The 21110-nt window shown below is 38.4% G+C and overlaps 1 protein-coding gene across 1 annotated transcript; it reads left to right on the top strand.

Moving 5' to 3' along the window:
• The first annotated feature begins 1347 nt into the window (after positions 1-1347).
• On the top strand, positions 1348-20726 carry LOC122058794 (NADH dehydrogenase [ubiquinone] iron-sulfur protein 1, mitochondrial). Its single transcript, XM_042621477.1, has 5 exons — positions 1348-1890; positions 1977-2223; positions 3414-3708; positions 14374-14748; positions 19547-20726. Exons 1-5 carry the CDS (start codon positions 1455-1457, stop codon positions 20441-20443), a joined length of 2250 nt encoding a protein of 749 aa, XP_042477411.1. The 5' UTR covers positions 1348-1454; the 3' UTR covers positions 20444-20726.
• The last annotated feature ends 384 nt before the right edge of the window (positions 20727-21110 follow it).

A 21110-nucleotide genomic window follows, 5' to 3' on the forward strand; every position in this document is an offset into this window, starting at 1 on the left:
CGTATTTTGTATCAGTTTGCAATCAAGTTGGTTCCGATTTTGGTTGGGTTTGTGTTCAGCTTACCATGCAAATTTATACAAAATTATGCAAAAATCTGATTTTTTTTTTTCTTATGAGTTTTGGGCTGGTAACGGTGTCTTATTGGTTTGGTTTTGGTGTCAGTCTGGTTTCGTTCCGGTTTTGATTTCATTATGTTTCCAATGCGATTCAGCAGGTTTTGGGGTTAGCCCAATAAGGCTTCGGTTGGATTCGGTCCAGACCATTTTCAGTTTGATCAAATTGGTTTTACTCGTTTGGTGTAGGTTTTGACACTTTTTTGTTTTTTGTAATAACAACAATCATAATTTTATTCCAACTAAATGGGGTCGGCTATATGAATTCGATATAAGCATAAATATTAATAGAAGAAAGACATTAAAAGGTAATAAACAGAAAATGAAAAGTAAAAGAATTAAAACGAACAAGAGATAAAACACAAATGTCATAGCAACATCGCTAGAACATTCCCCTAAAAGGGTCGAATACATGGGTCTTTGTCCTCCAAATAATTCTGTCTGCGATCATACATGGGTTGAGCCTCTTGCTTTTGTATATATTTTCTAACCACTTATCCCATAGCCATTTTAGGTTGCCATTTCCCTTTTTAGCACCTTCAATTTGAATTTGGTCATTCCTCCTTACTGGTGCATCCATGGGTTTCCATTAGATATGGCCATACCACCTCAAACGGCTATCATGGAGCTTGTCCTGAATTGATACGACCCTTAAATCAATTATAATACAATCATTCTTTACTCTATCTTTCCTTGTCTTACTACATCCCCCTCAACATCCTCATCTTTGTTATGCCCAACATTTTTCTTTTTACTGCCCAACACTCCACGCCATATGTCCTAACTAGTCTTATCACTATCCTATAGAAAATTTCTTTAAGTTTAATAGGCATGCATTTATCACACAACACTCCCGTTGCACCTCTTTACTCCATCCGACCTAATTTAATTATGTGGGAAACGTCATCCACTATATCTCCCTCATTATTAATAGTTGAACCATACTCGTAGCATTTATTAAACAGTGTCTAAGAGGGTAGGATTTGGGGGAAGTTCCCATTCTCTTTTATCACCTTGGTTCCACCTAATTGAGCTCCGGATGGGCCCACTAAAGAGCCAAGCCCATCCACTCATGGAGTCGGCCCATTGTGGCAGCCCATGTTCGTTCAGTTGAATCCCTCCACAAGGCCGAATTGATTTTGTCCTATGCACTATACTAACGTGCACTCGGTGGTTCTCTTCCCTTCAAAAGAAAGGGCACAGGATCGTACTTCCACGTAATTTTGTTTCGTTGGAATGGCGAAGCGAATCGATCGTCACATAAAATCTGAAGACTATTAAATCGAGAGAGAGAGAGAGAGAGAGGGAGAGAGAGAGAGGAAGGAGGGAGACGAAGAGAGATGGGGTTGGGCTTATTAGCTCTCAGAGCTTCGAGGAGCTCAGCACTGAGTCGCTTACCTAGGGCTTTCGCATCTCAAAACCCTAGCAGCAATGCTATCATCAGAGGGATCGTTTCGACTCCAGAGCTTCAAAATCCAGAAGCCGCAGCTGCGCAGCCTGAACCAGAACCAGAGCTTCCTCCTCGCAAACCAGTGGCTGGAGCTAGGGTTCACTTCACCAAACCTGAAGACGCAATCGAGGTCTTCGTCGATGGCTATCCCGTAAAGATCCCCAAAGGAATGACGGTTTTACAAGCCTGCGAGATCGCCGGGGTCGATATTCCTCGTTTCTGTTACCATAGTCGCCTTTCGGTCGCCGGAAATTGTCGTATGTGCTTGGTGGAGGTCGAAAAATCGCCCAAGCCTGTTGCTTCCTGTGCCATGCCTGCCCTTCCAGGTAAAGGGTTCTATCGAATCAAATCGAGCACTTGATTTCAATATATTTTTATCAGTTTCTGATCTTTATGAGAATTTGGTGAATAGGGATGAAAATTAAGACGGATACACCTATTGCGAAGAAGGCACGCGAAGGGGTTATGGAGTTTTTGCTGATGAATCATCCATTAGATTGTCCGATTTGCGATCAGGGTGGGGAATGCGATCTGCAGGACCAGTCAATGGCTTTTGGATCCGATCGGGGCCGCTTTACCGAAATGAAGAGATCAGTGGTGGATAAGAATCTCGGCCCCTTGGTGAAGACTGTGATGACTCGATGTATCCAGTGTACAAGGTCAGCATCGCACATAGTCTCCCCTTTTTATTGCTCTATTGCTTCGATTGTTCTGAGATATTTGGAATCTCATCTTATCAAATATTAAAAAATCAAAAAGGTAAAATAAGATATCATTTTGATTGTGGAGCACCATTTTGATTAATTATCCACCATCATCACCTAATACCAGTGCTGGAGTTGGCACCGACACTTTTCAGTTATCAGAGCAGCTCTCCCCCCCCCCCCCCTTCTTTTTGGGATTATATCTATCAGAGCACATTTACTTGTTAGTAATGGCCATTCTGTTGATAAATTAAAGGTAAATTGGGATTTTAGGAAGATAAACATGTGCATGCATATACCGCGACAAGGATCAAGTTGACTTATTATTGTTTGTCATCCATGATATATTGATGTAATCGAAACCAGGACCATTCAATCCTCCAAAACATTTTCCTTGCCGAATCATTGGTTTCAGGAGAAAGGAAAGAAGTAAAAGCATTTTTAGAATATGAATGCTTACGGTTCTTTAGTGATAGAACTCCATTTTTCACACTGGTTACTCTGTAAGCAAGACCAATAATGGCCATGTTTTCATGCCTTCTAATTATTCAAATAAAATGCAGTTCATAAATGGACAATTTGAATGATTTAAATAAAAAAAAAAATCTAATAAGTGCATTCTCATTCAAATTACCAATCTATAATCTCTTCTAGGCTATCCCATCCACGTAAAGCCATTGCACCTGGGACCAAATTGGGATCCAGGTATAACATGTGCAGGATCACATAAAACCCACCCCTTGACCTTTTTTTTCCTTCAGGAAATGTTTTTATCACCCCTTTTGTGAATTAAATGTTTTTGTATTTCATGTAGGTCGTTTTTCATGCAAGTGCATGATTGGAGGTTTAAGTTTCTGGGATACATTTGAAAAGATTGGTTCAGGACCTTGGGTGATGATATTCACTCTTTAATTAGGAAAATGGTCCAGATATGTGCCTTTATTAGCAAAGTCAATGAGTTTAAAATTTGGATATCTTATCAGACATTAATTTAGCCTCTAATGTCCTTGAATGATGACATATTTATGTGGAAATGGTACTAATATATCTAGAACCTTTAAATATAAAGAATTTATGTTTCATTTATATTTTGGTGCCTTGACTGTTGAGTAAATTCCAATGTAAATTTGATGTTGTTCCTACAGATGTGTCAGATTTGCTACTGAGGTTGCTGGAGTTCAAGATCTTGGCATGTTGGGCCGTGGAAGCGGAGAAGAAATTGGGACATATGTTGAAAAACTTATGACAAGTGAGCTTTCTGGAAATGTGATAGATATATGCCCTGTGGGTGCTCTGACTTCAAAGCCTTTTGCTTTTAAAGCTCGAAACTGGGAGTTAAAGGGCACAGAGAGTATAGATGTTACTGATGCGGTTGGGTCCAACATTAGGATTGATAGTAGGGGTCCTGAGGTCATGAGAATCCTCCCACGGTTGAATGAGGTGAACTTCATTGCATGCTGATATTCTCTCTCTCTCTCTCTCTCTCTCTCTCTCTCTCTCTCTCTCTCTCTCTCTCTCTCTCTCTTCCTTTTGGTATTGCTAAATACTTTGTACAATAGCATCTGCCACCCACCTTTGACTGATACCAAATTTCCTTACTTCACGTAGTTTGAGGTTATAAAATGAGATCACACCGGTAGTGAGCCCTGAATTGAAGGAAACAATGGATTGTTCCACTATTGCCTTCTCTCATCAATAAGGGTGAAAACCAGTCGGCAACAATCTCAACTAATCACTCTAAACAGCATTAGGAAGCAAGTATGAGATAAGAAGAGTTGAGGCATTGTCAGTAACAGCACAATTTTATGGTTTAATGTGGCAACAATCATGACTGCATTTCTTAGGAGTTGACAATAGAGAAAGAAAATGGAAGCAACTTAGTTTGGATTTGATTCAATAACCAAAATCACCATTACATGATTTTCATGCTATGGATCTCCCCTTGTCTTTTAATAGGCTTACAGTGGGTGAAACTATTTATTCTTCACTTGCTAACCATTAAGTACATTCAGACATGGTAAAATGTAGAAAATAGGGTTTAAAATTAACCAAATCCAACTAAATTACTACAAAGCAGTTCTAAGAATCCTTTCTAGCTTTAAACTTTGGATGCTTCCCCTTGTGAGATTAACCACTTCTCCAACAAATAAAAGTAGCCAGTGAAAAATATATTTCAAAATTCAAATCAAATTCATACTCAAATTCAAACTTTGGACACTTGCTCTCACAAGCTTAACCCCTTCTCCAATCAAATAAAACTAGCGAGTGAAATATGTGTTTCAAATCAAATACTTATTAATATTACAGTTCTCAATGTAGAAATTCCATAGCCACTTCACACCTACTCAGTAGATTGGCCATAAACAATTCAGTTTCAACAGACTCCATATTACCTCTGGCCTGATATTGACCCATGGAACATTCATGGGAAGCCAAGAACATAATCTACTGAACAATGCTACAATTCTTTAGGTCTCCCTTTCATGCTTGTGCATCTACAATCAATATAGTGCTCACCCTGTACCAATGAGATCTAGTGGGAGATCAATTTGCTACAGGATTGTAGGAGAGGAATAAAATCAGACTGTGAGAGAAAATTGACAAAAAAAAAAAAAAAAAAACCTGAAAGGGAGAAAAGTGGGGAAAATAGCATGTGCAGGATATGGAAAAAGTGTGGAAATGGAAGAAAAGAACAGGAAAGGGGAAGATATGATTACGAATCCACCTTAGCTGTAGGGCTGTAATCCCATTAGTACCCCAACCTGGATTCCCATCAGGGTTCAATACCGAATCTCACTGCAGTTTAAACACACTTGAATCCCATAAGAGTAAACACTCTGGATCTCACTGCAGTTTAAACACTCTTTAATCCCATAAGAGTAAACACACCTGAATCCCACAAATCCCACAGACCAAGACAAGCATAAGCCTTTCAATAATTCATCAAAATTTGTGTGCTTGGATGGCTGGCTATATATATATATATATATAAATATAATAGGGACTATACTTAAAACAACTCCAAAACTGACTCAAAAAAAGAACATATGCATGGAATGGACTATGGACTCAAATTCCTAATAAGGACTTGACTTGACAAAAAAAAACTCAAACTAAACAGGACTGGACTTATAGAATCCTAATCCAGCCTGAACTAGGACAAATAAATATAGTCAAAATAGGTGTATTAATGTTTGTTAGCTTCAATCATTGAATCTACATATTGAAATTCCAACAACGGAGTGAGGTTTTTGTATGTGAAATGAAGCTGAAATAAGAAGGGTTTATGTTACCTATCAAAAAAAGAAAAAAGAACAAAGAAAAAAGGGGCTTATGTCAATTGAAAAAATCAAAGAGGGCTTCTTCCGTTGCTTGCTTGTTCTGGTAATCTACAACCACCCTAGGGGCGGAAGGACTTTCTTATTTTCTGCTTAGCCCCATTCTGAACCTCCATTGGTATTGTAGACAGCTGTCCTTTTTTTTTTGCCGAATAGAGGAAACTGACCATCCAGTCCTTAACAACTGCAATTACTATTTCAGTTAGTCTGGTCTTTTTGACAGCTAAACATTATCTTTGGAATGAGGTGGAAGATGTTAATATTGTGAGTATGTGATTAAGTAATATGATTGCAATTTGGAACATGAATTGTTACATATGGCAACCATGAATAAGCTGAATTTATGGGGGATTACTATCTTTTCTACAAAATCTATTATCCGAAGAGAATGAGGCAGATGTGAAGGCGTAGGTTATGACACAAATGCTTTGATGATGGTGGAGAGGGAGCATCTGTTGTTGGTTCAAAATGCTGTTGTTTTTTTATCTGGCTTAATAGGGAGTTTGGTGAAGATGGCCGAGGTTAATCGAAGCCTCTTTGGATCACAAATTACCGATTGAGGATGCAGTTCATGTTGAATGGATGTAAGTAGGTTAGTTCACCATTGTAGCTCCTGCTGGTAACAGTTGTATGACTAATTCTTTAGGAGCCACCTAGACTATAATCAAATGGACATGCCAGATAAAAAGGCCGGCAGCTAGAAAGTCCGATGAAGTTGATAGATTATTGTAATAGGGGTTCTTATAAAAGGAGTCAGCCAACATCATATCATTCATGAGGATAGCCACTTGATTTTCTAGGGGTCACTGTCATGACCCGTGGCTCAAGCAGTTTGTTTTGTTTCTAGTAATGAATTTGCTTGGTTTGGATATGATTTTCATTATTTTGGGTGGACTTATCAATTGATTGTAGACAGGGCGATAGATATTTTCCTTTATTCTCTGTTCATTTCCTGAGGAGGGTCATTGATAAAATGTGGTTTTATTACTGTATGAAAAGAGAGGATATGTGGGTTGTCGCTTGAAGGAAAGGGGAAAAATGGTTTTGGGAGGCATTATATTATGTGTTTATGGTTGGTAGGGGGGGGCAGAAATTTTTTTAGGATTCCATCTCCTGGTTCTGCTCAAGTTTGCCGCTGTGCATCTTAAGCCCATTTTATGGATCCCTTTTTTGTTGGACAAGTTTTCAAGGGCTTTCTGAGGTGTGTTTAGGTTCGATTGATTTTTGACAAGAATTAGGTTTTTTTTTTTTTTTTTTTGGGGTGGGGTTTGCTTAGATGAAATATTGGTGTTCAGATGGTGCACATATGATGATACAATATCCCCATATTGTATCCTTTTGTCTTTATCTTCACTGTTAGATCCTTTTTCTAACCATGTTGGGTAGAAACAGAACTTGTACCCATACTCTCTTTACAGCCAGATCAATGTTCCAGGTTTCGGTTTTGGTTTTGGTTTCTGTTTCGATCAGGCTTGAAACCGAAATTTTGGTCATTATGGGTTTCAAGGGTCAAATGGCCAAATCAGGTCCTGAAATTTCTTGGTAACGATATTTTAGGCCATTAAACATAGTGGAACTGATATAGATCAAAGCATGAGGAGGGGAAGACTGAACTGAAAAACTGTTCACATCAACCGTCCCGTGAACACTGTTCACGAGAATAGTATTGGTGCCCCACATGGTCCTTTAAAAAGCTACAGCTGTCCCATTGAGAAGAGTTCAGAAGAAGACTAGTTTCTGCCATCGATTTCAGCAGATGCTTTCTTGGATTTGTTTCCTTTTTTAGTTGTCTTGATTGTTAAGTCAAGTATATTTGTTAGGAGATCTTAGGATTCGTTAGTAGTTTCTATTTTCATGTTTATTTGTTTGACAAGAAGTTTGTTTTATGTTAGTTTGTTTTCTTAATTTACCTTCTAATTTGTAAGCTGAAACTACTCCTATATAAGGAGGACTGCTGTAATCAATTAAGAAAAGAATCAATGAAATTTTATTTGTTTGTTGTGGGATGCAGTTGGGTGAGAGGCCCTAGGTGAGATGCCCAAAACCTATCCTTCTTCCCCCTTCTCAACCCTCCATCAATTTCTATTTTCTCCTTCTTGTTTCTTCTTTATTTAACTGCTGTGAGAGTGTGTTTGGGAGCCCATTGAAGCTTATTTGAGATCTAGGAAACTAGCCAACAGAGGAGCTTTGAAGACCAGTCCAAGAGGAGATCGATTTCTCTTTGTCAGGGTTTTCTACCCCAATCAACCTCCACCAGAACTCACAGCCTGCTGCCCAGATTTCCAGGCCCTTTTAGGGTTTTGTTGGGGCCAGCAAGGGCTGCCTTCAAGCCAAGTTTGGTGTCCAGCTGAAGCTCCTACCATCTGTTCTTGAAGGTCAACATTAGCCTCCTAATTAAGAACCTCTTTACAGATCTACCAAACCTGATATCGGATTGCAATGCCCTTTGGAGGATTTGATCAGCACCACAAAATTTGAGCTCCATCAAAGTCTCCTACAGCCATCTGCAGGCCTCCTACTATTTCAGCCAGATTTGAACTCTTGCTCGAAATCTGATTTTAGATTTGAACTTTTAAGATCCTTACTGGGGTTGGGTAGTTCCTACATGGCCTTACATCAGGAACCCTTAGATTTTAAAAAGTCACCCAAAAATGGTAGTTTGATTTTGGATCATTGGTTAGTAGTGTATGTTGGATACATATAAAAAATTGAATGCCAACTACCAAGTATTTATACTTTTTTTTTTGGGGGTAAAAATTAGATTTTTGGGGAAGTGATATACCTCCAACTTTGAATCTTTCACAATTCTTCCAACAAAGCAACAAATCGTTGCTTCCATTCCGTTCCTCTCCTGCGCGAGTACTTGTTCCAACCTTGTACAACAGCGATTGGGTCAAGAAAGCACAAAAAAGGGTTTTCCAAGCTTCCTGGCGAAACCAGACGAAATGGCTTGAAATTTCAACCCATTTCGTTCAAATTTATGTATTTAAAGTATAGCCAACGTAACATTTCAGCTGAAATTTCTGAAAAAACAAAACATTGGACCAAAATTCAACCGGAACCTCAAATTCAGGTCGAAATGTGTACATTTTTTAGTATCACATTAGGTTTCGTTTCAATCCTCTGTGAAACTGAAATATTTCGCCAGGTTTCTTGAAATTTCAGCAGAACCGTGTACAATGAGCTGTATATTGGTGAGGGCAAAAAGAATTCCAATTTGGATGACCAGGATTTTCCACCCATGTGGATTTGAGACTTTCCTCGACATGGTCGTGTTCCTTCCACAGTTCAACTAATCTCCGCCCCAAGGCATGGCCACTGAATAGGATCAAGTAACTTATTATCTTCTTCTTTTGTCCATTCCGCCTAAAGTTGAACTAGGTCATTATATGAATAAAAAGGGATTTCCAACCACTAACTTCCAATGATCTTTCTACCAAAAAAAAATAATAATAATAATAATTTCAATGATCTAGATGAACAGGTCAATATACAACTACGTAATCAAACTAACCTTTCATATATCAAGACTCTCAATTAGAAAGCCACAAGATCAAATAAACTTAATTTACAAACCTTTTTTCACGGACGGTGCCAGCCACTCCGACCAACGTGATTTATACTGCTTTTCTGACTTGTGCACGCATAGTGAAGATACCTTTGTCCACTGATTAACTTCGTATTTTTCTATAGCTTTTTCGAGCATTGCATCTTCCGATGGGCCTTAGTTGCATTGTAGGGAAATTTGTATAAGCTCATAATTGACTTTATTATTTGTTAAGGGTGTTCAGTTTGTGGTAGATAAAGGGGTGGGTGCTACTTAGCAATGGGTGATGCTACTTGTATTGGCACTATGCACTCCTAAATCCTAATTCTATGTTGGGTAAACCTAACAGTGGGCGTTGTCACTTGTAATTGGCACTAAGTGCCCTCTCAGTTGTATGTTGGGAAAAACCTGGGTGTGACTGCTCCCACTTTTCCGAACCTCGTAAAAGCCTCTATGTTGTGGGTGACTCCTTTATTGTTTTTGTATTGGATTTGGAGTGCCATGTGCTATAGGATAGGTGTGTGTACCTCAACTGTGTGTGTATCGGCTACAACACCAACAACGGTTTCCTCGCTAGTGTGCACAATTAGAAAAAGAAAAAGAATTTCAGATACTGATTCACCCCATCTCAGTGTCGGACGGGATTCAACAATTGGTATTAGAGCTTAGACTCAGTGACAACTTGATAAGCATCTGAGTGATGAGTGATCACACGCCCTCTCGATTCTTTATTTGGATGAATCTAGTTATCCTTGATGCATCGAGGTTTATGCAGATCATTGAAACGGGTTACACATTGTTTTGTAGTTTGTCTTACAATACCATTTGGCAATTGTCTGCCACTGTGAGGGCATTACACGAGCAAGATCAAGTAGCTTGTGATCTTATTATCTCGTCCATTCCGTCTGAAATTGAATTGGGTCATTATATGAAGAAAAAGTGATTTCCAACCACTAACTTCCAATTATCTTTCTAACCAACAAAAAAAAAAAAAAATCTGATGATCTAGATGAATAGGTCAATATACAACTACGCAATCAAAATAACCTTTTGCATATCAAGACTCTCAATTAGAATACCACAAAAATGAATAAACTTAATTTACAAACCTTTTTCATGGACGGAGCTAGCCACTCCGAGCAATGTGATTTACACTACTACTCTGACTTGTGCACGTATAGCAAAGATACCTTCACCTAGTGATAAACCCCGTATTTTCTATAGTTTTTTCAAGCATTGCATACTCCAATGGGCCTAAGTTCCATTGTATGGAAAATTTGTATAAACCCATAATTTCGTTTTTATTTGTTAGGGGTCAGTTTGTGCTTGACACTGGGGGTTGGTGCTCCCTATTAGTGGGTGCTTCTACTTGTATTGGCACTATGTGTGGCCTCCTAGTTCTATGCTTGGTAAATCTGGCATTGGGTGCTGTCACTTGTAATTGCCTTTAAGTGCCCTCTCAGTTGTATGCTGGGAAAATCTGGGTGTGGGGTTCAGTAGTCGTAGTGTATTGAGTCGATACGAAGCTGATGCAGTTGCACGATGGACTTAGGAAAAAAATATCTTTTGATTTGATTTTCTATTGTTTTAGAATTAATTTATTTTTAAATTAGCTAGCTTCTATTTAGAGTAGTTTCCATGTTCAAGTAGTTTCCATTAATTGTTTGATTTTTCCTTTATATTAGTTATGTAACAGAGGAGAACTCAGTTTTAGATTTTTTTGAATGAATTTGAGAATTTAGGTTTTGGTTGAAACCATGGCTGCCGACCCCTTTTTTTTATCCCTCTCTGAAATCTTCTAATCTCTTCTTTTCCCTCTCCTATTTTCCTTTTTAGTTCTTCTTCTTCATCTCCATTACTTTCTCCTTTATTTCCTTTTTTTTTTTATTTTCTCAACTGCTGGATACTGTTCATCGTCTCTGCTGGGCGGTGATACCTAACACAGAACAAGAGCTTGTTGCATTCTTGTTCTGTGCCGGTTGACTCTGAAATTCTGGTCGAAGGCTCCTACCTTGAAGGCGATTCAGACCCTAGAGCTCCAGCTCCAAAGCCCTCTTCAGTCCTGAGATCGAAACCAGGTTTCAGATCTGCCCTGGGAGTTGTCGCCATCATCAGTTTCAGGTGCTTCCCACGTTCTTTCAGCCTGCCGATCTGACCAGATATTATGTGGATTTGGAAGAGCCTCCTCTTGTGATCCCACGCCTGAAATTTCAGACCAAACAGAGAAGATTTGAAGGAGTTCTCTCCTTTGAAGATCTACACTGGTTTGCCGTTAGGTGTTCTATCGGGAGGAAGAAGAAAGGTTTTGTTTATTGTTTTATGCATTTAACTTCTGGTTATTACAAGTAAGCCCTTGTATTGTAAGGTTATATTCTATTACTCCCCCTTCTCTTGTGTAATTCTTAAACACCCCTCTCTTTCCAATTTCTATTTCAGTTTGACCCCATTGTTTATTTTCCTCTCTTTTAAGCTCTTAAAATTGTTTCTGAAGTTACAAGAATACCCCTCAACCATTACATTGAGCTTCTTACTCATTCTTGTGGGCCCTAAGTGATCCGATTTCGATCATTGGAATTCGGTTCCGCATCAGAAGCCTTTATAGGCACTACTCCGAGGACGTAGGCAATTTACCTAACCTTGTGAAAACCTCTTTTATGGGTGTGACTACTTTATTGTTCTTGTATTGGACTAGGAGTGTCGTGTGCTGCTGAATGGGTCTGCATATCAGGAAGTGCCTATGATAAGAGGCTAGGTGTGTATACGACTGTGTGTATCAGCTATAGTACTAGTAGTGATTGCCTCATCAACGTGCATAATCAGAAAAAGAAAGAATTCTAAACACTGATTCACCCCCCTCTTAGTGTCAGTCGGACTCAATTTGTAGCAGAATCCGGACAGTGATAGCTCGATAAGCATCCAAATGATCACATGCCCTCATTGATTTTGGATTTAGATGAAGCCGATCATCCTTGACACATTGAGGTTTATGCAAATTATGGAAACGGGTTACGCATTATTTTCAAATTTGTCCCACAATACCATTGGCAATTGTCTACCACTGTGAGGGCATTAAAGGAGCAAGATCAAGTAACTTATGATTCTTCCATCCATTCTGTCTAAAATTGAACTAGGCCATTATATGAATAAAAAGAGATTTTCAAGCACTAATTTCCAGTGATCTTTGTACCAAAAAAAATTTAAATGATCTAGATGAACAGGTCAATATATAACTACGTAATCAAACTAACCTTACAAATATCAAGACTCTCAATTAAAATACCACAAGATCAAATAAACTTAATTAACAACCCTTTTTCACAGCCACTCCGACCAACATGATTTATACTACTTCTCTGAGTTGTGCACTCATAGCAAAGATACCTTCGCCCACTGATAAACCCTATATTTTTTTTTTATGGGTTTTTTGAGCATTGCATCCTCCGATGGGCCTAAGTTGCATTATAGGGCAAATTTGTATAAGCTCATAATTGACTTTATTATTTGTTAAGGGTGTTTAGTTTGTGCTAGACACTGAGGTTGGTGCTCCCTAGCAATGGGTGATGCTACTGGTATTGGCACTATGTGTGCCCTCCTAATGCTATGCTGGGTAAACCTAACAGTGATGTTGTCACTTGTAATTGGCACTAAGTGCCCTCTCAGTTGTATGCTGGAAAAAACCTGGGTGTGAGTGCTTCCAGTTGTAAGCGCAGTACTCGTAGTGTATTGAGTAGATATGAAGCATTTATGGGCACTACTCCAGGGACGTAGGCAATTTGCCGAACCTTGTAAAAACCTCTGTGTTGTGGGTGTGACTATTTTATTGTTCTTGTATTGGATTTGGAGTGCCATGTGTTGTAGGATGGGTGTGCATACCTGGAAATGCCTATGATGAGAGGTTGGGTGTGTATGCAACTGTGTATCAGCTATAGTACCAATTGTGATTGCCTTGTCAGTGTGCACAATCAGAAAAATGAAAAAGAATTCCAGAAAAATGAAAAAGAATTCCAGAAAAATGAAAAAGAATTCCAGACACTGATTCACCCCCTCACAGTGTCAGCTGGGATTCAACAATTGGTATAAGAGCCCAGGCTCAGTGATAGCTTGATAAGCATATGAGTGATCATGTGCCCTCTTTGATTCTGGATTTAGATGAATCTGGTCATCCTTGACACATCGAGGTTTATGCAGATCATTGAAATGAGTTATGTATTGTTTTGCAGTTTGTCCCACAATACCATTGCAATTGTCTGCCACTATGAGGGCATTACACAAGTGAGATCAAGTAACTTATGATCTTCTTTGTCCTCCATTTCGTCTAAATTTGAATTGGGTCATTAAATGAAGAAAAACGGATTTACAAACACTAACTTCCAATAATCTTTCTACCAAAAAAAATCCAATGATCTAGATGAACAGGTCAATATACAACTACGCAATCAAACTAACCTTTCACATATCAAGACTCTCAATTTGAATACCACAAAATCAAATAAACTAAATTTACAAACCTTTTTCATGGACGGAGCCGGCCACTCCAACCAAAGTTATTTACAATGCTTCTTAGACTTGTGCAGGTATAGCAAAGATACCTTCTCCCACTGATAAACCCTGTATTTTTCTATAGTTTTTTCAAGTATTGCTTCCTCCAATGGGCCTAAGTTTCATTGTAAGGAAAATTTGTATAAACCCATAATTGACTTTATTATTTGTTAGGCATGTTCAGTTTGTGCTAGACACCGGGGGTTGGTGCTCCCTAGCAGTGGGTGCTTCTACTTCTAATAAAGGAAGTGCATATCCTGTGTTATTAGATAGTCTATTATGGCCACTGAAATGGAACTGTTCCCATGGAACATATTGAAGTCATAATTTTGTGCAAGTCTGATTATTGATTTTAGTGAAGGGTGTTTTTCCTTGATTTCAGTGATTTCAATGTGTTGTTCTTAAGATTTTCGGTGTTCTGAGCTGGTTTTAATTTTTTGGATTTACTGATTTAGGCATGCTTATAAATTAAGGTTTCTCCTAACAGAATATGTGCTTTGTTATTCAGTAGACTAGTTTTTCCAATCTATACTTTATATAAAATTCTTTCATTTGGAAAATGTATCTATAGAATTCTTTGTGGTGGAATTTCTAGGATTGCCTAGCAGTTACTTTGTACACATGGCTGGTCTTTTAGCATCTTTATTTGAACATTTTGACCAATTAGACTTTCTCTTGCAGGACATTAATGAGGAATGGATATCAGATAAAACACGTTTCTGTTATGATGGGCTGAAAAGACAGAGGTTAAATGACCCTATGATTCGTGGCCCAGATGGACGCTTTAAGGCAGTAACCTGGCGCGATGCCCTTGCTGTCGTTGCTGAGGTTCTCCACCAAGTTAAACCTGAGGAAATTGTTGGAGTTGCAGGTAGGCTGTCAGATGCAGAGTCCATGATGGCACTGAAAGACCTCTTGAACAGGATGGGATCAAACAACATATGGTGTGAAGGAAATGGGTTGAATCCTCAAGCTGATTTGCGGTCAGGATTCCTTCTAAACAGTAGCATCGCTGGCCTTGAGAAGGCAGATGTTTTCCTTTTGGTTGGCACCCAGGTATTATTTGGAGTTCTCAATAAGCCCATCTGTTAGTAGTGGATATCCAATCACCTAAGGGTTAGAGATTAGAAAACAGGATGAAATCTAGGACCTCAGGTGAGGAACAATAGGCCAAATTGGAGAAAGCCAGAAAACATAATTAAAATTGATCAGATCTAGTCCAAATCGAGTGGTCTAGTAGGGACAAGTAACAAGTCAACAAACTTCGATTCAAATCCAGCAGTTAGATATTCAAATAGCATTATGTTACAAAAATAGCAAGTAGCTATAATGGAAGGTAGATTTCATATCTAACAGAAAATAGCAATTAGAATTCACGGAGAGCAAGACAGACTCAAAATAGGAACATAAAATAGAATAGAAACTAACTGGATAGAAATAGCAAGTGAGTTCTGAAGTTAGAAACTGGCAGGAAATATTAAGTAATGAAAATATAAACTGATGGAAGCTTGAAGGTAGGAGTTGCTCATCAACCATAGTCAGAAACCAAAATAGCAAACAGTTTCTTGGAACTGAAGTTTTAAAATCAAAACAGCAAATGAAGTCTCAGAAATCAATTGCGACAAAGGAAAAAGATAAACTGACATCAGTTGAATGGAGAACAACGATGGAAAAAGATAAAGAAAAGTATGACTTTGGAATCGCTACCAAAGCCTTGATTGGAATCGCTACCAATCGAACCTACTAAATCACCATTGTAGTGGCTAGACAGTGTCATACTTGAAATTTGAAAATAGAAACTAGCATCTAATCCCGTGTAGGACTCGAATCCCTCATATTTGGGTTTGTAGAATTGGTCCCGTACCATAGAAAACCCAAAAAACACCTAGTCCTTGATCCATATGACCCATTGGGGACTTAAAATTAAGTCTAACTTGAACTATTATTGAACCATAGGTTCAGGTTGACTCAAACAAATTGAGCTAAAATTCAAAATAACAAACTCTGCTTTTGTTCTTGCTGGGATTCTGCTTCAGGTGGACAATTTCTATACATACATGATACATCAGATCATATTGAATTTATGTTTTTTTTTTTTACTTGGATTTATTGATAATGTTATGTTTTCCAATTTACTTCAATTTAGCTCTGCTAGAGAGATGCTAAAAGTTTTTTCCTTTTACTTTTTTTTTCCCCTTTCATTATAACGTGACTTGGGAGTTTTATAGAATTTTTGGCGAATGTTGCCTGCAGGGAATGACCTAGATGCTAGGGTCCAGCCTATAACATGGCCTGTTCTAATTGAGAAGAACTCGTAATCCATAAGATTTCTTTATCTTCACATAATGGGACAGAACAGGCCAAGTCAACTTTACTCAACTAGACCTTATCCCAAGTAATTGGAATTGGCCACTTGAATTTTACTGACATTCCACTCTATTTAAAGCTATAACAGACTCTTAACACGTAGCACTCATAATCTCTGTCACTACTTCAATCGTTTTGTTGCAGTAGTGTCTATGCTTGCAGTTCTCAGTGATTCTTAGAAACCCTTGGCCTGTTTAGTTATTCTTGGTGCAGTAGTGTCTATATGTGCAGTTCACAGTGATTCATAGTATTATGTAAAGTGCTTGGCCTGTTTAGTTATTCAGTGTCTTTTAAGAAGCCCTAGTTGGATTCTAATTGAAGTTGTGTATGGTTTTAAAGTATCGGTAGTATCAGTTCTCATTGTTTTAGGACCTGAGTCTAAGGTAAGTCAAGAGGTGGGTTGAATCCAAGTAATAATAGGATTTCGATTCAGTTTTGGAATGGCCTAGAAGCTATGCCTGTGGGCTATCTAAGGAATGTTTTCAGATATTTTGTTATTATGGAATGGCTTCCTTCTAATTAAGGATTTAGAGAATGGTTATCTGCCCACGGTTTGATGTTCTGTTAGGTAAGTTCTTCAAGTCTTACACGTTTTTATGTATTCATGTATGTATAATAGGTGTCATGGTGCCAAAGTGAGGTCTTAACTGTCCTTATTTTATGCCAATTCCAAGTATATCTACTAAATCTGGGTATGTTTTCTTTGTCTTCTCGCCCAGCTTCCTTTTTTTTCTTTTCTTTTTGAGATTAGAATGAGAGTAGAGATGAATAATTAAAGTGACAAAGAAAGTAGGATCATACACAGCCCTACCTATGATCTCCAATATTGATTTTATTATAAATATGAAATTCCAGAATGCCCATGTTACAATACATATAATAAGCCACATCATTCTTCTTCTTCTTCCCCTTTTTCCCCGCTTGGTCTGGTCTGGGAACCTTGACACTTAAGATGACCAGCTGCCTAGGATATCCCACTTCAAGTTTTGTACACCTATGATCAATTATTAATCTTAAACTTGGTTTAATTCTTAGTTCCGTGCTGTTTTTGTCTTGTCCTATCAGTTATTTCTATTTGAAAAATAGAGAGCTTTCTGATGTCCGGTGTTTTTTTATCTATCATTGATCTGTTTTGAGCGTTCTAATTAAATCCTAGTTTTGGTTTTGGATTCTATTGTTAATTCTTCAATTCTGTTTTGTTTTTGTTTCCTGCAATTTGATTCAGATTAAATTTCTGAAACATATATCTTTATTTGGGCCTAGTAGCCACTGGTTAGTCAATTGATCTGCATCATGTCTTTAACCTACCCTTGTCTTTCCACCAACTTCAATTTGCGCCATCTCTTCTTTTTTCTTTTCTTTTCTTTTCTTTTCTTTTTAACTAGGTGCTTCTGCAGCTGTAAGTAAAGATATCATGTATGGAACTCCGTATCAAACTCAAGAGAGGTGTCTTTTATCTGTTGATTTGAATGGGAATTTTTTTTTTGATAATTTTCAAGTAGGTGGTATTGGTGGTTATTTTGGTCACTTCTATTTGGGAATACTTTGAAATGTCAGAACTTGTTTTTCGTTATAAATTTCTCAAGGGAGGTATTTTAGTTTTGATTATTTGAATGAAGATATGGTGTGCTTGTGCGAGATATTTGTTTCCTTGCCCATGGACAAGTTTCTGTGCAGTTATGTTGGTTCCTTCTCCTATGAGTTTTTGGTTTCTCTCTCTTTCTACTTGAATTTGCAACAAGTTCTTTCTAGTCTTGATATTGTTAATCTTGATTTGGGAATAAGTTTTGTCTGGTTGAACAGGTCTAGAGGGTTATCTTTAGGTTGGCACAAATATCTGCCATGTGGCAGATCGGATGGGGCTGAAATTTTGTGTATTGATAAAATGAAAGTAGTAAGGTACCTATTGTTGCTTTGTATATTCCAGTAACAATCTCTTCCACCTCTAATCGATTTGATGCTAATGTTAGTACTAGCTATTTTCTTGTATGCTGGGCTTTGCCTCTTCCTAGCCTAGCCCATATTTGCTTCGTATGTACAGCTGAGACAATGCTTTATTGCCTTTGTAATCTTCTGAAAGATGCTAGTGAGCTTTGACGTAAGGAGGGGGAAACGTGATATTAAGATCCATGGTCTGAGATACTTGCGGTGGGATGCCATCTGCAGCTTCTTAGTCCTGTCTGAACCCCACAACTTTGCTATCGATTTCAGCAATTTATTTAATTAGCCGAATTTAAGAGTATGAAATGCCATTTCTCCGTCTTTTGTACTGTTAGTGGCTCATAAATTGGCAGTCTGGTCAGGAACCATCTTCATTCTTCACTCTATTAAGCCATTTGTTTTGCCATTGATTCTTATTGTTTTTCCATTGATTCCTATCATACTACATAAATTGTTTATGGAAAGACATTCTACTTTTCTTATACCACAGTTTCCTTTTCACTTTACTGCACTGTCTGCCACGGATATCTGAAAGCTTTGTTATTGACAATGTTGGTGTCCTTCAGAAGATCATTTCTGGAAACTACGTTCACAGTGATCTTTTGATGCTCAGACCTTGCATGCCTATTAACTAGTCTCTCTCTCTTTCTCGCTCAAGCCTCAATGTATATATCCTGGAATCTGTAGTAGCTTCAAAATGGGTCTACAGTAAGATATGCTTTTTATGGGCTTAAGCCATTTGATAGGATAAGCGTTTTGTTGTTGTAGATTGCATGGAATAGTAGAGAGTGAGCTCTTTAAAAAAATAATAATTATAATAAAGTTGGTAGTCTGCTTATGATGTGCAAATAAGGATGCAGTTTTTGTAGATTGCCCATCTAGATGCCCTCTAATCTGCCACTTTATTATCAGAAAAAAAAAAGAGTTGTCTTGATGGACCTATATCTGCCATTTGCCTCTATTTGGGCTCAAAATTTGTGAACATGTTTCCCATGTCCTCGTCAATCAGTCTGGCAAGTTCCAGTGCAGGTTGATTTTCTTGCTGTGGTGATCTAAAGCTTAAAGAAATTGATTGAAATTTCTATTTTGGCAACTTCATTCAATTGCTGAAAAATACAAGGGTGAATGTCCTAACATGGTGGATCATATAGTGGTGATGGGCACAATGCTGTCCAGACAGGGCCGTGTGATGGAATTCTACTCATGTAGGTGTTTTTGTTTCTTTCTGGGTTTGAATCAAATTGGTTTTGGTGCCCAAAAGAAAATGAAAACGTAAAAGATACAGTGATTTCTCCATAACTTTGTGTTCTGTGAATAATTGCTTGAGCAACTCAATTTTCATTTGCATTCATGGCGGCTCTTACTGAATTGTTCATTGTTCTGGGATCAAAGGAGTCCGCTATGTATCCTAACATGAAGGATTCACATGCATTTGTTGATATTCTCCCCTGGCTAACCTTGTGTTCCTGTAACCTTCTCATTTGCATTCATGGCTATATATACTGGATTTGTTCCTCTAACCTTGTGTTTGTTGACGAAATTCCAGCCGAGGGTGGAAGCTGCTATGGTGAATGCCAGAATTCGCAAGACTGTGCGTGCAACCCAAGCCAAGGTAGGCTACATTGGTCCTCCAACCGATTTGAACTATGATCACAAGCATCTTGGCACAGGCCCTCAAACACTTCTTGAAATTGCGGAGGGTCGCCACCCATTTTGCTCAGCACTCTTAAATGCCAAAAATCCTGCCATCATTGTTGGTGCTGGGCTCTTTGAACGCAAGGACAAAGATGCAATATTATCTGCTGTTGAAATCATTGCTAAGCTTGGAAAGGTGGTTAGACCTGACTGGAATGGTCTAAATGTTCTGCTTCTCAATGCTGCCCAAGCTGCAGCGCTTGATCTTGGGCTTGTTCCAGAATCTAGCAACAGCGTCGAGTCCGCAAAGTTTTTGTATTTGATGGGTGCTGATGATGTGGACATGGACAAGGTACCAGGCGATGCTTTTGTGGTCTATCAAGGGCACCATGGTGACCGCAGTGTCTATCGAGCCAATGTTATATTTCCAGCATCAGCATTCAGTGAAAAAGAAGGGACATATGAAAATACTGAAGGATGCAGTCAAGAGACATTGCCTGCAGTCCCAATAGTTGGAGATGCTAGGGATGATTGGAAAATAATTAGGGCTCTTTCAGAAGTGGCTGGAATACGGCTACCTTATGATACTCTTGGGGCTGTCAGGACCCGGATCAGGGCTGTGGCACCAAACCTCTTACACCTGGATGAAAGGGAGCCTCCTGCAATTTCCAGTGCAGTGAAGCCCCAGTTTAGCCAGAAGGTGAGTGTAGCACCATTTGCAACAGCTGTAGAAAATTTCTACATGACAGATTCAGTAACTCGGGCATCAAAGATAATGGCACAGTGCACAGCGCAACTGTTGAAGTAAGAGCAATTGATAGGTGTACCTTAATAAGGTTATATATTTTGTTTCGTTGTCCTTGGGATCTTACTATCCCATTGTGAGGAGTTATTCAGAAACAAACTATATATGCAGTGCCATAATGGACTTGTATTCATAAATGGCAATTTCACTTCATCCGGCATTCATTGTAACTTTTGTATTTTTAAGTGGTTAGGCAAACCTGCTAAGCTTTTTATCTTTTTCCCCTTCTTGGCTGTGTTTGGTTGAGAACAGAAATGATTGAGAAACAATTTCACTTTTGGGTCTACAGTTAGCTGTTCTGTTACTGTGGATTATATTGGTCTTACAGATGGTGGTGTTATTCTGCTTGATTCATATGCTGTCCACTGGTATTTTACATTTGATGGGTAGATCTTTTTATCCAGGGTACATAATTGTGCTTACATATTTGGCAAGGTCTGGTCTAATTCTAGGTGTTTATTTAAGTTGTAGACCAAACTTATGGTGAATGAATAGTATATGATCTAATAAAAATAAAAAATTAACGAGACTTGAATTTCACATGATTTGGACAAAAATGAGTCAATAAAAACTCTTCGACCTGATTATTCACTTCTTAAACTTAGGCAAATCTTTATGACTCCTGATTAGGTTTCATATTTTTTTTTTACTCAATTTGGGTGATTCGCCG

The sequence above is a fragment of the Macadamia integrifolia genome, chromosome 13, assembly GCF_013358625.1.
Source record: "Macadamia integrifolia cultivar HAES 741 chromosome 13, SCU_Mint_v3, whole genome shotgun sequence".
Lineage (NCBI taxonomy): Eukaryota > Viridiplantae > Streptophyta > Magnoliopsida > Proteales > Proteaceae > Macadamia > Macadamia integrifolia.

Coding starts and splice junctions, on each gene's coding strand:
- LOC122058794 (XM_042621477.1), top strand. CDS start 1,455: ATGGGGTTGGGCTTATTAGCTCTCAGAGCTTCGAGGAGCTCAGCACTG. Junction 1,891..1,976: donor TGCCATGCCTGCCCTTCCAG/GTAAAGGGTTCT, acceptor TTTGGTGAATAG/GGATGAAAATTAAGACGGAT. Junction 3,709..14,373: donor TCCTCCCACGGTTGAATGAG/GTGAACTTCATT, acceptor TTTCTCTTGCAG/GACATTAATGAGGAATGGAT.